The 17,335-nt window shown below is 36.7% G+C and overlaps 1 protein-coding gene across 2 annotated transcripts; it reads left to right on the top strand.

Moving 5' to 3' along the window:
* Positions 1–515: 515 nt before the first annotated feature.
* On the top strand, positions 516–16,460 carry LOC18434279 (nuclear factor kappa-B-binding protein). Of its 2 annotated transcripts, XM_020667367.2 has the most exons (11): positions 516–868; positions 3,306–3,693; positions 4,065–4,201; positions 5,962–6,075; positions 6,198–6,281; positions 9,648–9,785; positions 10,943–11,084; positions 13,260–13,420; positions 13,557–13,686; positions 14,170–14,493; positions 15,380–16,460. In XM_020667367.2, the coding sequence occupies exons 2-11, from the start codon at positions 3,373–3,375 to the stop codon at positions 16,046–16,048; spliced, it is 2,220 nt and encodes a 739-aa protein (XP_020523026.1). In that variant the 5' UTR covers positions 516–868; positions 3,306–3,372; the 3' UTR covers positions 16,049–16,460. The 2 variants fall into 2 exon arrangements, with proteins under 2 accessions (XP_020523026.1, XP_088725709.1); XM_088869583.1 differs by lacking the exons at positions 13,260–13,420; positions 13,557–13,686; positions 14,170–14,493; positions 15,380–16,460 and adding an exon at positions 11,275–11,535 and having other exon boundaries at positions 517–868.
* The last annotated feature ends 875 nt before the right edge of the window (positions 16,461–17,335 follow it).

A 17,335-nucleotide genomic window follows, 5' to 3' on the forward strand; every position in this document is an offset into this window, starting at 1 on the left:
GAATTTTCAGATAGTGAGATCTGTGTGTTAGGAAAGGGGTTGTGGGTTGTGGTGGTAGCACCCCCCATACTTAGTTACCACATTTTGGTTTCCAATTCTTTTGATTCACCTAATGACATTATAAAAAAAATCTAACTCTCTAATCTATTTAAAAAAAAAAAAAGAAGCTAACTCCGTGATTTATCTGAAAAAAAAAGTAAAAAAAAAGGAGCTAACTCCCTGATTTATCTGGAAAAAAAAAAGAAAGGAGCTAACTCTCAAGTTATCTGAAAAAAAAAAAAAAAAAAAAGAGCTAACTCCCTATTTATCTGAAAAAAGGGGTGGGCCATGATTTCATCATTGAGTTATCCAAAAAAACAAAACCTGTGTTAGAAAATTAAAATTTCAAATTTTTTTGGAATAATTATTTTAGTAAATTTTAAGTAATTCCTAAAATCTCCCATTGAAAAATTCACTCAAATAAATCCTGGGGAGCAGAAATAAACTACACTCCCGAGGGAGCATACTATACTAGCTAAATAAAAATAAATAAAAACAATTGGGAGGTGCACGCAGCCTTCCTCTGCGGGTCTTATTTTAGGGTAAAAGTCTCCTATTGGCGCTCTAAATCTCCAATCGTCAGAATAAACCCTGCAAACAAGAACATAAAATTATAAATTATAAATATAAATTATCAAACGGCGGAAAATAGTGAACCAGAGACACCAAGTTCACTCGAGGCGAAGTTTCTCCGCTATTTTTGGCGGATAAATAAGCAGATACCCTAATATTATCACCCCTTATTCTTCTTCCTCCTCTTCTGCTCGATAAGCCTTTTGCTCTGTGCCCTAATTTTCTCTCTTTGCTCTTTTTGGGATTTCAGTTTCAGGTATTTCCTCTATATTTTGTCTCGATTGGTTTTGTTTGTTTATTTGATTTTTTTTTTCTTTTTTCGCGGTTGTTTTCTACTTCAAACATCTTTTTGTTTCTGTCAATGTCTGAGAGAGATTTTGTGGTTTCGTAACTGGTTCTTGCTTGCTTCTCAGAGCTATGGTTAGTGCATGGAAGCGATTGCATTTTTAGGGCATAGTTATGGTTTAGGGAACTCTCCATGTATTTTTGAGCCATTGGGATTGACTATTTTTTGTGAATATTTAGTGATGGGATTGGTATGCTTTGGACTGGTTAAAAAGAGTTGTTAGGCAATATTTATTCATAAGAACTGTTGTTGAACTTTCTGGTGGTAGTTTTAAGGGAATGTAATCGTGCATTGTTCGTTTAAAGAATGCAATATTCTTTCAGCTTGCTGGCCTCTGTTGTTAGTTACTTATTTCCATCTTTTATTTCCGTTGCTTCTATTTGTGTTTTGTTCACTGACATTGCTTTTGTTTGTCTCTTTATTGCTAAATTTTTTAGTCTTGGGTTTGATTTGTTTATGCAAAAATTAGGTTTTCAAGAGGAGCTTCTTTATCAATACTAATTTATCTATATACATCATCATCATCATCATCATCCGAGCCTTATCCCAACTATTCGAGGTTGGCTACATGAATTGAGCTCTGTCAAGGGCTACGCCTTATGTTAGATCATAAATCACCATATATCTTCTCACTATTTTCATCTATACCCTTTGGGCCTTTCTGTTGCTCTTTTAGAGGCTTCCATATGAGCTTAAATGTCCCTCCTAATTGGTGTTGTCAGATTCGCTTCGGAGTCTTCTTCGGTTTGGTCGGAAAATCGAAGCAATTCGGTCCTTCGGCTGATTTGAAGGAAGACTTTGGAATTTTTCAAAAAAATAATATTAATAAAATATATATTTATATATAAAAATAATAAAAAATAAAAAATAAAAAATAAAAAATAAAAAATAAAAAATAAAAAATAAAAAATAAAAAATAAAAAATAAAAAATTCAATAAAAAAATGACAATTATTTGCTTCGGCCGAAGGGATCGAAGCTTTAGCCGAGGGGCCTAATCAGACCAAAGCACAAAATTGTCTTTTTAAAAGGCAATTTTGTGCTTCGGCCGAAGAGGCCAAATCAAACCAAAGTCGACCGAAGCGAATGCACTGGAGCTTCGCTGCGCTTCGGTCTAGGCTGAAAATCCGAAGACTTCGGCCTCTTCGGCCGAAGAGAAGCGAATTTAACAACATTGCTCCTAGCCGATGTTGTTTCATACTTATCTAAATACAATTAGGAATATACTATATCTTACTTCCAGGAAAAACCAAAAGTTAGCAATCTACTCCAACAAGCTGAAGCTCATTCATGATTATGAACGAATTTTGATAATCTACCAAAAGATAAATATTTTAATACTATTGAATTGTTGAAAGCTAAATCATTTAACCTATTAAGCTCCTCACCATGTCTATAAACTAGTGTGAACCAATTCAATATTGGCGAAATGCCAAAATCTATATGACTCATGTCATAAATTAATAAACCATGTGGAATGCTTACTGGTGGAATATTAGGTAATTAGTGCATTGGGAAAGACTACCAGCCTGTAATTAAATCAATGTAACATATAGGACGACATAAAAACCCTAGTGTATGCTGAGAGAATGTGTTGCATTGGTTCGTCCTACCCCTCACTGGATTAATAGTGTGTAAAATGGAAAAAAGGAAAGTTTTCCATTCTTTTTGTGGCAATGAAATTATATACCATTCTTCTGGGACTATGGAAGACCAGATCCCATTGGGTCATTGCCATTCAATGAAATGATTAGTGGTGTTGGAAAGAGAGTGGAACCCACCAGACATGGACACGACCCATTGGCAGGTCTAACTATCTCTTCATCACCTTCTATCATTTCCTTGGATGGTGGTACACTGATGGACTATGGATTAACTTAATCCCTTGGACTATATATAATTTCCTGGATGAAAATGTATTGTTTTTAAGGACATTTGGTACATGAAAATAAAGTTATCTATTAGGACCTGGTTTCTATGCGGCCAAGCCCGCATATGTAGAAATGCGGGCCTCTTAATAAATCTATTTTTGAGATGGATTTTAAGACGTAATTTTTAAGGACATGTAATCTCTAAGATGGAGATCATGAATATGAATAAATAAATAAATTTTAAAAATTTAAAATAATAATTCTAGTAAGAAAACATATGCACCATTAGTTTCCAATGTTTTTAGATGAAACACCTACTTGCATCCATCTTTAAGATGGATGCTTTACTCTTTCTGGACCTCATATGTAGATATGCGGTCCAGCTCGTATGAAACAATTTTCCTATCTATTATGCTTTGTCTAGTTAGGGCAAATTGGGTTCATTTATTAAGGAAAGCTGTACTTTTCTGGATACAGAGAACGTTGAGGGACTATGTAGAGGGATATACATTGGTAACTGGTTTCTCTTTCTTTGTCCTTCGCAATGGCTGCTGGCCAGCAGAAGCGGCGATTAAATGGTGCTAGTGTCCTACACTGTAATATACTAGAGCAACACAAAGAAAAGAAGAGAAAGACCATGGAATTATCTCAAGGTATATTGAGGATGAGGCCTCACATTTCCTTGGGGTGGGACAAGGCTCAAAACAAAGTGATTGCAAAGAGGGAACAAGTTGGTATAGCTATGAGAGATCTTTTGCCTTATGTTGACCCTGTTCCTCAGTCTTGCAAAGTCGTGGCAGATGTTCTAAGTGTCCCTGAAGAAATCTATGATCTCGACAACATAGTTGAAATCCTCTCATACGAGGTTAGTTATTTTTTATGCATTTTACTGCTGCTCTCACTCAGGTTCTTCATTTTGTTAATACAAAAGTATGCTATAAGACCATGAACTGCTTAACAACAGTCCATTGGGTCATCATTGTCCAATGGAATGATGGACAGTGATGGAGAGAGAATGGGGATCCACTAGGACAGGACATGACTCCAAAAGTGTCCATCATCTCACTGCATGGTGATGACCCAAATGGGCTATGGCTTTTCATAGTCCATGGCTTTATGGTAGGTATACTTTCTTAATAAGCCCAAGGTACTGGGGTTTACTTAATCTGGAGCATTTGCCTATCTGATTTTATTTAATTATTTGTATATATGCTTCATTTTTGGGACTTAACGCAGGTTTGGCAGTCATGTTTGACAGAAACTGAAAGAAAGTTTCTCAGTGAGTTTCTTCCATCACATACTGAAGTAGATAGTGTAGTGCAAGCATTACTTACTGGGGAAAATTTTCATTTTGGAAATCCTCTCCAGACATGGTAAGTCGGAGCCTCCACATACTTCATATGGCATATACCTAATATTCTATTGCACAAGATACAATTTTAGAAATATAGCCTTAATGGTTTGGGATTATGAGCTGGCAAAATGTGACTTGTTTTTCTTCTCTTCCTTTTTTGATTTTGATGCATAACTTGTGCTGTCTTGAGGATCTGGATTGGTTTATATAATATAGGAGGTATTGAAAGAACAGGTGGGAGAATCTCTAAGATAAGAGGTATTGAAAGAGCAGCTTGAAGAATCTCTGATATGGGCAGTATTTCATGAGGATGGAATTACCAGGACACTGTTGTTTGTTGCATCCATAATTATGTCTTATGAGTATGGAAGACTAACCGATTTATTTTTTATTTTATTTTATTTTCTCCTTGGCGTTTTTTTCTTCGGGTTGGGGGTTGGGGGGGGGTGGGTGTTTGTTTGTTTATGTCAGCAATGAGAAAATGGTAGGCAAGCTTGGTTTGGTTTTTCTGAGACAAATTTAAACAGTTTGAACCTCATTCTTCCTCACACAACCGGTGTCATAGCATAAGTTCCAAAGGCTAACCTGTTGAAATTACTATTGTTTTAAGAACTTAGGTCTTGCATTCTTTGCAAAATTTCTAAAATCAGCTTTGTCTATGATGCTATAAATTCATTTTTTGTCATGAAATCATTGTTTTATAATCCATAAAGTTTTGGTTGGAATTTTGTTTTGTCTCCTTAAGAAGTGTAATTTGAAGAAACTATATGCCGGCTGGTAGACTCCTATTTTGGCCAATTGGCAATGCTAATGTAAAATTGAAGCATCCACTAGTTTGCAAATACCAAAACTTAAGATGTATGAGTTTACATGGGAAACATACATGCCTTGGAAAATTTAGCTTTGATTTTAGTTGGCTGTCTCAATTTGGATGAAATTGTACTAAAGCTTGATTGATATATATGATTTTTCTAAAATTTCATTTGGTTATTTTGTAATTATCATTATTATTTTTTATCAAATATCTTTTCCAGCTTTACCCAATATTTTACTTGGTCTTACTTCTGTCTTTGCTTCATCGAGAGCACGTGATCCTGAGGAGCTCAGAAATCCTAGCCAATGACTTGTTCATTTCATGAAGGACTCAATTTACTGAATTAATCCTTTCTTAGTATGATTTATTTTTCAACTTTAAGTAAATAAGCGATTAGATTTTTCAATTATTCTTTAAAATTTTCTAAATAATAAAGTCTGTTTAGGCCAAATGTTTTAAAAAATTGAAATTACAATTATTCTTTGTTTTCAAATAATTAATACAATTTGAAGTATGAGTTTTTAAGTTTTAGAATAGACTTGAGGAGTCCTACTTTCCTTACACTTTTGAGTTTTGATAGAGAGAAGTGAGGAACTGGTTGAAATTAGGGAAAGATAAATATTTATTTAGTGTTGAAATATAATTTGATTAAATAAACTTACTCATTCTCCTTAAAAAGTATTCTAGAAAAATTGGATGGAAGATGAAGTCATCGAGATGAATTTAAAAGTCACACTCCTATTTATTCTTCCTTAGCAATATAGATGGTTATCCCATGTTGTAGTATTTCATCCTGAGGAGCTCCAAGAACTGATATTTTTATCTTTGGCATGTGATGAGGAAGACATATTTTATGTTTTAAGGTAGTATTATCTTGCAGTGGTTGGATTAGTGCATTTACCATAGACATTATTTTACCTTTTGGAATTTTTGGTTTGTTCTGATCATAGGCATTATAATTTCAGGGGTCCTTCACTTTGTTCTGGTGGCAATCATCCAGATGCTGTTCATAACAGGGAGATGATTTTTAAGGCTAACAAGAAGGCTTACTACTCGGAGTTACAAACACATCAGAATAAGTACATGTTTCTCTATGAAACATATTGTACCTAATTTACATTTTATATTTATTCTGGTGATGGCTTGTTCTTGCTTTCTAGCACTCTATTGTGATAACTATATCTTTTGTTACTTTTGCCAGCCTTTTGGAGATTCTGACAAGATGGAAGGAGAAGTGGTTAAGCTGCGAGGATTCCGAAACAGATATTATTCAGAAAATACAGAGGTGTCTGATCTTTCTGACTTCTTATTCTTTGATCGAAGTAATCAAATCCTGCTTAATATTTTAACCTTCAGAGCATCTATGTTTCCTTGAGAAATGAACCCTCTCTCATGATCAGAGAATTCCTGGGGTAACAATTCGATATATTGGACTAGTTGATTGTTTATTGTAGTTGTTTTAGTGTCAATATACTTTTTTGCTAAGGATAAGAGATTGCTTACGTACTGAAAGAAATAGACAGCACTAAATTGTAATTTGGAATGATGTTTTGAACCTACTAAACAGAGAAGTTATCATATAAGGTCCCTTTCTTCAGCATGTATTGCATGCCCAGATGGGCTAAGAAACTGAAAAGCTAAAATGCTACGCACCTACAACTGATAATGGATTAGTCACTATAAGTCTATAATGTTTGTTTGTGTATCCTGCAATTGCTGTTGTGACTTATATTTTTCATGAGGTGTTATTTGTCCAATATTCCAATTAGGTTAATGGAGTTTCAAATAACTTCAGCTACTCTTGGGAGTTTTCAAATTCTTGTCATGTAATTTGCAGTTATGGTGTCACTTAAATCCATCAAGTTAAGTGCCATTTTGCATTACGAACAAGATATCCATGGTTATTCAAACTTTGAGGTACTTTGCGGCCTTTACCTCCTTGGCATTCTGCATCTCTTCTTCCCTTCTTTGTATTGTGAACGAAGCTTTGCTTCAGGTGTAATGCCCTTTTCAAGCAGTTACTCCTGCGTACTTCCATTTTTCCATGTCAGTTATATGGAGTGAGTATCCTTGACACAAAGGCCTCCGACTCCTACTCCAATGCTTATCGCTTTCCACTTTTCTTACTTCTTGATGATATAGGGTATAGAATTGTATGATTCAAGCTCTTGAAGAACACGATCAAGGTCTCTACACCACAAGCTATAAACAACCTATGACCATATATGAATTAACCTAGAAGTTGAAGGTATAGATGGATGCTAATTCTATGGGCGAAAACTGGGGATGATAACCGATGGTGTTTTGCAGACTTCTTCATCAAAATCTTGGAGCAGGCCTCACGAATCATGGTGCCCTTCAATCACATGGAGGGAAGCTAACAAATGCACAGTCACCATAGCACGGGAGGGGATACATAGATCATCACTAACAGTCTATGAGGCAGAATATTACTGCTTTGTCTTTTATATTTTATCCTTATGTGCATTTTTTTCATTATTTTGACCAAATTTAACCTATTTTCTTCATTCATTATGACCCTTTGAGGGCCCAACTTGCAATTTTGTACATTTGAACACAATCAATGAAAAAAAAGGAAAGACAGTAAAGGAAAGTTTTATTACCATAGAATATTGGACCATGCTTCCAACACCTCTGTGTTTCATGAGTCCCATGCGCTCTTGACAAGAGGCTCTTCTATCTATACAATTTGAGTCGATGCATTAATTTCCATGGTATGTTGTCCACTTAATTTCCATGGTATGTGAGCAGGAGCTAGAGGGAGGAAGCGAAAAATGTTTGGTTGCCAGTCGTGTCGATCTCCAACTGGATTTTGCACAGGAAATGCTACCTGCACCAGATCTGTGCAACTAAGTTTCCAATTCCTACCTTCATATGAATTGTGGGACTGCTATTGCAAGTTACCCAGCCCTTTAGAACTCCCTCTCTCTATGCTCCCATGCTCACAACAGAAGGGTCAATCAACTTCTGCCATACTGCATCCTCCAGTTCCCTTTCATCGAATCTAAAATGGCAAGTTATCCTCCTTGATAACCATGATACTAACATTTCGAGAGACTTGTAAATTCTCTCTATCTGTTCGTTAGAACAATAAAGCTTGATCCAAATGGGTAGAACCTATGTTGTTAAATTCACGTTGAAGACAATTTTGGTTTGGCTGGGGAGAAGAGAAGCACTTTGATGCCTCGAGCAACTGGGGGGAAGTCTGTGAATGTCTTCTAAAAAATTTAAAAATAAAACTTCCAGACTTATGTAAGAATAAGCCGAGGAATGAATCGGCCAAAGTGGGCCAATTCAGTCTGCAGCAGAACTTGCTTTGGTTTGAAGGCGGCTTTGGGGGTTGAGGCTGGAGATTTGAGCCGCTTTGGCCAAAGCAATGCAAATTTAACACTATGGGGAAAAATCCAATAAGGGATGACCAGTCTAGCCCTTCCTGTTTCTTCTTAGTGGCCTCTTCTGCTTATTTGATCCCTTAAATGTCCTTCCATGAACTCAGTCTCCTCCTCTGTTTGTTCCCTTCTCCTTGTGATTCTTGCTCACAAACTCAATAAACTCGATATTCATGTTAGTCGACTCAGTTTGAGTACTTACTGAAGTTTACAAAGTATATGACTTGTCTAACTCTGATGTGTTGTTCTTATGCAATTTTTAAATTTTGTCTTTCACTTTTGTTGAGACACTAATTCGTTGACTCAGTTTGGGATCTGTTTACTATTTGAGTATTTTTGTTTACAACTTTAACCATATCGGGCACATATACTTGGCAGATCGCTATTCTATTCCCAATCGCGCTGCAACCAGCCCTCCTGCATTAATCTTATATACAATCTCACTCCATGAGTTTGTTTTACCAGATTTCCCTCCTCTGCCCTTTTTGTGCTCTCCTTTCATCCCTTCTACCCTCCCTTTTACTCTATGCACTGATATTGTGTACACCACCTCAGCGCCTCTTCTATACATCTATCCCTATTCCCATCTTTAAATCTGAGCAGCTTCCACCTATTTTTACCACACCAAGCTTTGGGATCGGGTGTGGGGCTATTTATGGTATTGACTTATCTACTTTTGGGAACATCTTAAGCCCAATCCATCTCGTTTCACATTTAGAACCTCCTTCCAGTAATATGCTGAAATGTTACGTATGCTCCAAGCCTCATATGGTTCTCCTCGCTCAACATTCATGATGACTTCACTTCTGGAGTTGTTCTGGAAGTACTTTGCCAAACTTGAGTTAATAATATGAACACAATTAAACAAATGAATCCAATTTGAACATGAAAATTATATGTTTCACCATATGTTTCAAATGATAATACAAAAGTTCGTGGAAAAGGAAATATCGTATTAAATAATTCACAATACAACATGTGTGTAAATATATATTCATCAAGTACTTTTTGTATTTTTCATTTTGCTTTTGCATATAGTTTGTAGTTTGTGCTGTTTTCAAAATGTCTCTGAATTAGATGCTAGCAAAAGTGGTTATGAAATTATAAACTTCCGTAAATCTGTTTGAAAATATGTCCTCTGCAGATTTACTATTTTATCTAATTATTGAAGTTTATCTGGATCATTAGTTTCTCTTTGTAAATAATTGATTTGTTTTTCAAATTTTTTGAGTTTTAACCAGGTACTCACATGTGCATGAGGAGAACAAAACATTGGATGATCTTCCCCTAGCTGAATCTTGCTCCTCCATCGGTGATGAGGATGTACATACTGGTGAAGGCAATATCATGGCTGAGAAATGCGACATTTCTAAAAAAAGGTATTGACATTTTCAGTGAATTCTAGGTGCCACCTGTACTGGAGGTTAGGTGCCATTGCCACCTGTAGTTTCTCTTGTTTAAACCATACTATTACTTAATTTTTTTTTTACTAATTTGTGTGCTTGTTGAAAACCGCCATGTATCCCAAGAAAGTTAGTTTGCATTTGTAATAGATTCAATAATTACTAATATTTCCAATGCGTGACAACAATAAGAAAAAGGAGGAAACATCAAACAGGTTGACACCCCTTGAAATATCATCAAAGGGGTCAAAAAATTTCTATGTCAATCAGGTACATCCTCAAAGCAAATGTAGAAAATTCCTAAATTTCCATTGTTCAGTGTTGGGAAGCGAGAATAATTAGTGGTACTTTTGCTAATTTTGCCCCCAATTATCATTCAGTTAAAGACTCTTTGGGGATAAAATTATCAAAGTACCCCTAACTTTTTGGGCTTCCCAACACCAAATAGTGGCAATTTGGGAATTTTTAACATTTTTATTGAGGATATATGTGATAGATATAGATATTTAAAAGCATACCCTCAAGTGTAATTTGTAATCTTTTGACCCCTTTAGTGATATCATAAGGGGTTTTAACTCCCTTTTTGATATTTTCCCTAAAAAAATGAAAAATAAGTTCCAGTCATGTGGGCCTTATTAATTACTTTTTTGTTCCTAAATCCTTCATCAATTGGATGGTGAAATAAGATTCAAGTTGAAGCCAAAAAGAGATGTACCTAGTCATGTACCCTTCAGCTATCAAAGTAAACAAAAGCAAACAAATTGATTTGAAAGCTTCCAGTAAATGATGGCTGAATCGGAAGATTAAATTTTCCATACGAAGTTGCACTCTTTAGTAAGTAGAGATCTACTGACCACAAATGAGTACTACCAAAGCCCTTGCTGAAATGATTCCCATGATGGAGAAAAGGACTCACTTCTATGTCAACATTTCGCGAGAAAAAGAAAAAAGGATACATTCCAAGAGATCACAAATAAACAAAAAACAAAACAAATTGTATGTAAAAGACAATGCAGCATAAATATATAGACTGCGTATGCCTCTCAGCTGACAGCCACACAGTTTTATAATAATGTGTTTGGGTTGAGTGCCTATCCTATTAGTCTTAACTGGTAGCCTTCTTGTTTATGTAGGAAGGGGTTGATTGAGTATAGAAGTGGAAGTTCATTGGCAGCTTCTGCAAGGACTGAATTGGTGAATAATTTAATGAAAGGAAGGAAACAGCCCAAACATCTTCGGTCCGGCAATCCAGCTTCCTATATATCCTATTTCAAGGTTGGTAAAGCCTGTGTTTTTCATGGATGGTGAATTTGGTAGTAGTGGAATCTTCGCTTGTCCATCTATAATGTTAATTGTTTGGAACTTCCAAATGCAGATATCAAATAATGTTGTTTGCCTCTCTCAAATGTGTATGGTTTTGGTTTATCATTCGATGTCTGTTTTCTTCTCTCTTTTGCTTTGTTAGTGTGGTTGCTGTGGTGCTCTAGAAGGTCTTCCCAAGAGGCCACCTGTTGCCGCAGTTTATGCATGCCACGTTCTTTTGTTATTGGGGAAAATTACCAAGTCAGATGATCTCTCTCTCTCCCTCCCTCGCTCTCTCTCTCTCTCTCTCTCACACACACACACACACACACACACACGCACAATTGTCAATTTCAAGTTATATAGTTCCTTACAGCCATAAAAATGGAGGAAAAGTACCGTGTTACCTATTTACAAAAACAAATAAGATATACAGAATTATATGAACTATCAAAGGATTAAACTTATGAGCCACACTATGAAGCGCTATGGGAGAGAGTGATCGAGCAATGACTAAGGCATGAAACGAGTGTATCAGAAAACCAAATCGGTTTTATGCCAGGGAGGTCAACAAACAAAGCTATTTTTCTGCTTAGGCAATTGATTGAGAAGTTTAGGGCTTAGGGAAAAGACTTCCACATGATCTCTATTGATTAAGAAAAAGCTTATGATAGAGTACCTCGAGATTTGGTTAGGTGTGTGTTGGAAAAGAAAGAAGTTTCCATGCACTACATCGACTTGATGAGAGATATATACGATAAAGCGCTAACTAGTGTACGAACAACTAGTGGAGAGATGAGTGAGTTTTTAGTGACAATAAGTCTACATCTGGGGTTAGTATTGAGCTCATACCTTTTTGTCTTAGTTATGGATGCTTCATTGGGCACCTACAAGATGAGATCCCATGGTGCATGTTTTTCACAGATGACATAGTTTTGATTGATGAGACCCGAAACTGTGTCAATGCAAAGGTAGGACTTTAAAGTGATGCTCTAGAATCTAAAGGTTTTAAAATTAGTTGGACTAAGTTCGAGTATATAGAATGCAAGTTTAATAATAATATAAGTAAAGATGAGGAAGTAGTTAAGGTTCACGGCCATGAAATATCAAAAAGAGCGTACTTTCGATATCTTGTGTCGATAATAATATCAAGTTTAATAATAATATAAGTAGAGACGAGGAAGTAGTTAAGGTTGACGGCTGAAATATCGAAAAGAGTACACTTTCGATATCTTGTGTCGATAATCTAGGAAAATGGAGAGATTGAGGGAGATTATGCGCATAGAATTAGAGCTAGGTGGGCAATGTGATCGTTGTATACTAATGAAGCTGAAGGACAAGTTCTATAGGAATTAGGACAATTGAAAGACCAACTTTGCTCTATGGGGCGGAGTGTTTGGCGGTCAAAACACAAGATACCCATAAAATGAGTGTAGTGGAGATGAGGATGTTGAAATGGATGAGTGGCAAGACAAGAAGGGATAGAATTCGAAATGAATACATTCGAAAAAATTTAGGTGTAGCACCAATAGGCGATAAGATAAGACAGAGTAGACTTAGGTAGGTTGGTCATGTGTGGCGTAGACCTAGTACAACACCTGTTATTAGGAGGTGCGAGTTATTTCAAGTTTTAAAAATGGCAAGAAGTAGCCCCAAAAGGACATGGTTGGAAGTAGTGAGAAAAGATATGGAGACTTATAGCTTCACTGAGGGTATGACTCTTAATAGAGCAGAATGACAGATCAAGATTTGTGTAGCCGACCCCAATTAGTTGGGAAAAGGCTTTGACGATGATGATGATGATAGTTCTTTACACTGTCTTCTTGTGTGAATGTTAGGGCTGCACATATCTACATAACTATTTTTCTGTTAGAATTCTTCCAGCTGTTAATGTTTCTATTATAACCTTTCTGCCAATATACTCTGGCAATGAAGCTTTTAAGTATAACTCTGCTTTTATGCGTCTTTTTTTCCCATATGTTGGACGAATAGCATGCAGTGTGCTTTTTGTTGTCTTATCTACTGGCCATGAATAAATTGTGTCTTAGATTACCTCAATGATGCGGATACTTAGTTGGTTTATGACATTATTTCAAGAGAAATTCAAGTTGTTATAATGTAATGTTCATTTTCCTTATATCTATTCAGGTCACTCAAAAGCAACATCAACTGGTTAAGAGCTTAATCCGATCTGCACAAGGAATTAAGCTTAATTCTCTTAACCGTGTGCTAGGTAGTGTAAAAAACCTTGACATACAACCATTGAAAGCTCTTGAAGAAGAGGAGAAGAAGAAGTTTGATGAGATTTGGTTAGTTTTCTGTTTATATTTTTCTCTTATAGATCTGGTGATTATAGGATTAGTTGATATTTATTAAATAATTTTATCTTATTTGTTTTTCATTGGGAATGTTAATAAAATATGAACGTTGGTGAACCGTGTCTAGGATGAAAATCACTGAAAGAGAGCTCCCAGCGGCTATAGCAGATCGCAGAGACAGGATGGCACAAGGCCAACAATGGAGAGAGTCTATAGGGGAGGAAATCCCAGTGAAGAGGAAAACCATAATTGATAAGGTTTGTTTCCCTATTAAATATCTAAGATGCTAATATCAGTTCAATGCATAGGTATAGAAAAATCTGTTGCCAAGTTCTATTCAAACTTTACGTATACTGTAAAAAATTGCCCAGATAGTATGAAGGATTTTGTTCACAAGGCTTGTATGTGGAATTACTGTTTTAAGTTTTCAAGAGTGCAGTGCTATTATTTGTCTTAGGCAAATGATCAAAATACCTCAGCATTTTTTAAAGATCCACTTAATATTTGAGATTGGAATCACTCAGATTGATGAATGATTAGATCATTCCAAGCTTTTGAAGAATGAAGAAACCATCTTACTCTTCTTTTAAATTTATTGAACTCTTGTGAAACCCAGAGAGAGAGAGAGAGAGAGAGAGAGAGAGAGAGAGAGAGAGAGAGAGAGAGAGAGAGAGAGAGAGTCCACAAATGTATGATTCTGTTACTGTTCTTACTATTCACCTTTAACCATCTTTCAATAGGACCAAGACAAAGACTCTCCTAAATACTCATTCCAAGATAATGATCCGGTAGAGGGTAAAGAGACCAGAACTGTTTCCTGCCCCATTGAAGTGGATGATCATGAGGACAACTCAGTTGCTCTGTGTCTCCCTCCCCAGACCTTGGAGCATGGCCCTTCTCTAAACAGTCACCATGAAACTATCTTAAACACTGAGGATGCAGAAGATCCAATGAAGAGAGCCCCGAGTTCTCCAGCTCTAACTCAGCTCAGCACGAACTGTAATGAGAACATGGTTAATAGGGATGTGAACATTCCTCTGGCTAATGGCTCCTGGCATGAAGTGGTAAGCTTGTGGAACCTGTTTCTTCACCAAATTTATTTGAATTTGTATTTTTATTTTTTAAAAAATTCGGTCAGCATAGTTGAGATATGGTTATTCCTGCCTAAAATAGAGCCAGATTTGATAGATTTTTGTTATTTTTTTTCTCTTCTTATAAGAGTGACACATTTGTTTTTTATTTATATGAGCTTTCGAATTTATGTTGAGATTCTTTATTTTAGGGGGGTTAGTTTGGCCACCCATGGTTTAGTAATCCATCCAGAGAAACAGTGCTAGCAAACATGTGGACAGCTAGTATTGGTCAAAGAATTTGGGAGGTTTGCTAAAAGCATTGGTAGCCGAATTGTGGTGTAGTTTCAATGCTTCAGTTGTTTACATTCCAAGTAACGAGTTTTGGTGGAATTTTGAAAATCATAAGTTTCTCCCTTTTTTAGTTTTATTTTGTTTACAGTACCCAAAATATCCAAAACCGAGTTTAGTGGCTGGTACTCAAAAGGGCCGTAACCCGGTGTTGGTCCCGCCTACGCAAGGTCCCGGGAGGGGTGAGCTGGAAACGGTCCTAACATTTGACTTATGCACAAAGTGGCCGCCCTCAGGACTCGAACCCACGCTCTTGCGCAGGCTGCTTGAGCCTTTTACCATCACACCAAGTGACAGGCCCTTAATGGCTGGTACACAATTTTTCATAATTCAAATCTACCAAATCCAGACAATTTAGTCAAATATTGCTTCTCTTAGCAATATTTCTTCTCTTAGCAATATTTCACAACCATTGATTGATCTTTCTGTGAAACATTTTAGACGATTTTCGAAATTTAAGATCAAATTGTTACTGGTCTGATGGGCACTCCGTCTTTTTGTATTAATTCATTTTTTTTTTCTTTTTCAGACTGAATATAAGCCCAATTTTCATTCAAGATCTGAATTCCCAGTCTTGCACCCCAACCGAACCGACCCTGAAATTCTGACCACTTTCGAGCCGTGCCCATACCCTAGCCCTGAAAGAAGTGAAGGCTTTGCACGAGCTTCCTCTCTATCTCTAGGTCCACCATTTTTCAAAGACCAGCATAGAAGCCAAGCTCAAAATGAGTCCATTCTTCCATTTCTGAAGGACCCACATGTACCGCAATTACTTGACCTCCAAAACCAGACTTATGCTCAAAGACAGGAATTTCTCCCACTGGAATACAGGCAACGGGCCCCCCATGTCTTGCTACCCAATGGAGAGATGTTGGTTCAAGAGGATTTTCCCTCTCTGGAATACAGGCAAGGCAGCCTTTTCATGCTACCTCAATGGAATAATTCCTTGCACTCACGGTCTACTTTCGAGAGGCCTGATCAGTTTATGAGGGGGAATAATGAGGAAATGACAGAGAGATGTGGTGAAGGTTTACAATATGTGTATGGGGAGCATCATATTGGTTACACGCACCAGACTGGTGGTCGTGGCCACAGGGCCAATGGCATGACATGGGGCCCACTAGGCTCATGTGCAGGCCCTGAAGTCTCTCACCAAAATTCAGGCCTGCCGGACCTTATCAGGAAATCATTTTTCTGAGGCAAAATCTGCCATATTGATTTCATAGGTTTTGGATGGGGTGGTCTAATTTTGCCGGACCCTCGAGTGATGGTTTTCAGAGAGTATCGGTCCAAAGAGTTTTGAAGAGGATGAAATGTCTGTATATAAAAGGGTGTCAGTCATTTTCTTGTTTGTTTTATTTTATGTTTTTTCTTTTTGGGTTTCTGGGGCATGATAAGTTATGGGATTCTACACAATCCTTGTTCAGAGTCCCTGTGATAATGCCCCTTGAAGTTAATAAGAGGCCAGATTCAAGGCTTGGATTTTTTTGGTCAGGGATGCTTGGTATGTCTATATCATGGTTTAGAACTTTGCTAAATTTTGGGTGGAACATGGCTAATGGCTAATTCATGTAAATAATCAATAAGTTCAGTGGTCCAATTGGATGAAATCTGGTGAAAATTCGGCTAGAATCTGATCGGTCTTTGAACCTTCACATGCTGAATTTTGGATGGTGCTAGATATTGGAAATGCAATGCTGTGTTTCTCAGGAATTTTGGCTTGGTTTCAGTAAAATAAGAGGGAAATATTTCAAGAGCAATTTGCATATTGGAGGAGGAAATAAACATTTCTCTATGGACAGTAATGCATATCAAATTGAAGGTTTCTATACAACGAGCTTGTTTTCTTTCCTCAGGTACCTTCATATCAGCATTGACATCAGTTGTCGACAAGGGAAAGCTGGGGAGTGAGTTGTTCCTCTGCTCAATTTCTGTTAAAAGTTTGATCACAGGAACCGGCACAACCAAGCAGCCCTCGTTGATATTTGATGGCTGAATGTAGGGAAAATAACTATACTCATCGAATAGGATTCCTTGAAGTAATTACCATTTAAACAGGAAAAGCATCTGGTATAGCTTCATCTCCACCATCAGCTTTGATCATGAATGAAGATGAATGATTCCATCTGCATGACATGAAAGACTCAAGGTGGCCAAACGGTTTATTCCCCATCGTCCTTACTAAGGATGAAGAGGCAGATGAGCTTGTACTATATACATTTTGCATAGTGTGTCATAGGGAAAAGTTTATATAGAGTTGAGGCTCTAAACAATCAAATTAGAGCCTTCCCCAAAAATTTCACTAGAAGAGGTTGTGTTGATGCCCAAATATCTTCAAATTGATCATCAAGATGCATGGACATACGAATAAAATGGATTTCACGTTCTGGAAATAATGTATTTTGTAATGCATATTTGGACCGTCAATTTTCAAGATTTTCAAGTTTTTATAGATCGGTCAATCTATATTATTTTTGAAGCTTTA

Source organism: Amborella trichopoda, chromosome 6 (genome assembly GCF_054954075.1).
Source record: "Amborella trichopoda isolate Santa Cruz 75 chromosome 6, AtrichopodaSantaCruz75HAP2 v2.0, whole genome shotgun sequence".
NCBI classification, from domain to species: Eukaryota; Viridiplantae; Streptophyta; class Magnoliopsida; order Amborellales; family Amborellaceae; genus Amborella; species Amborella trichopoda.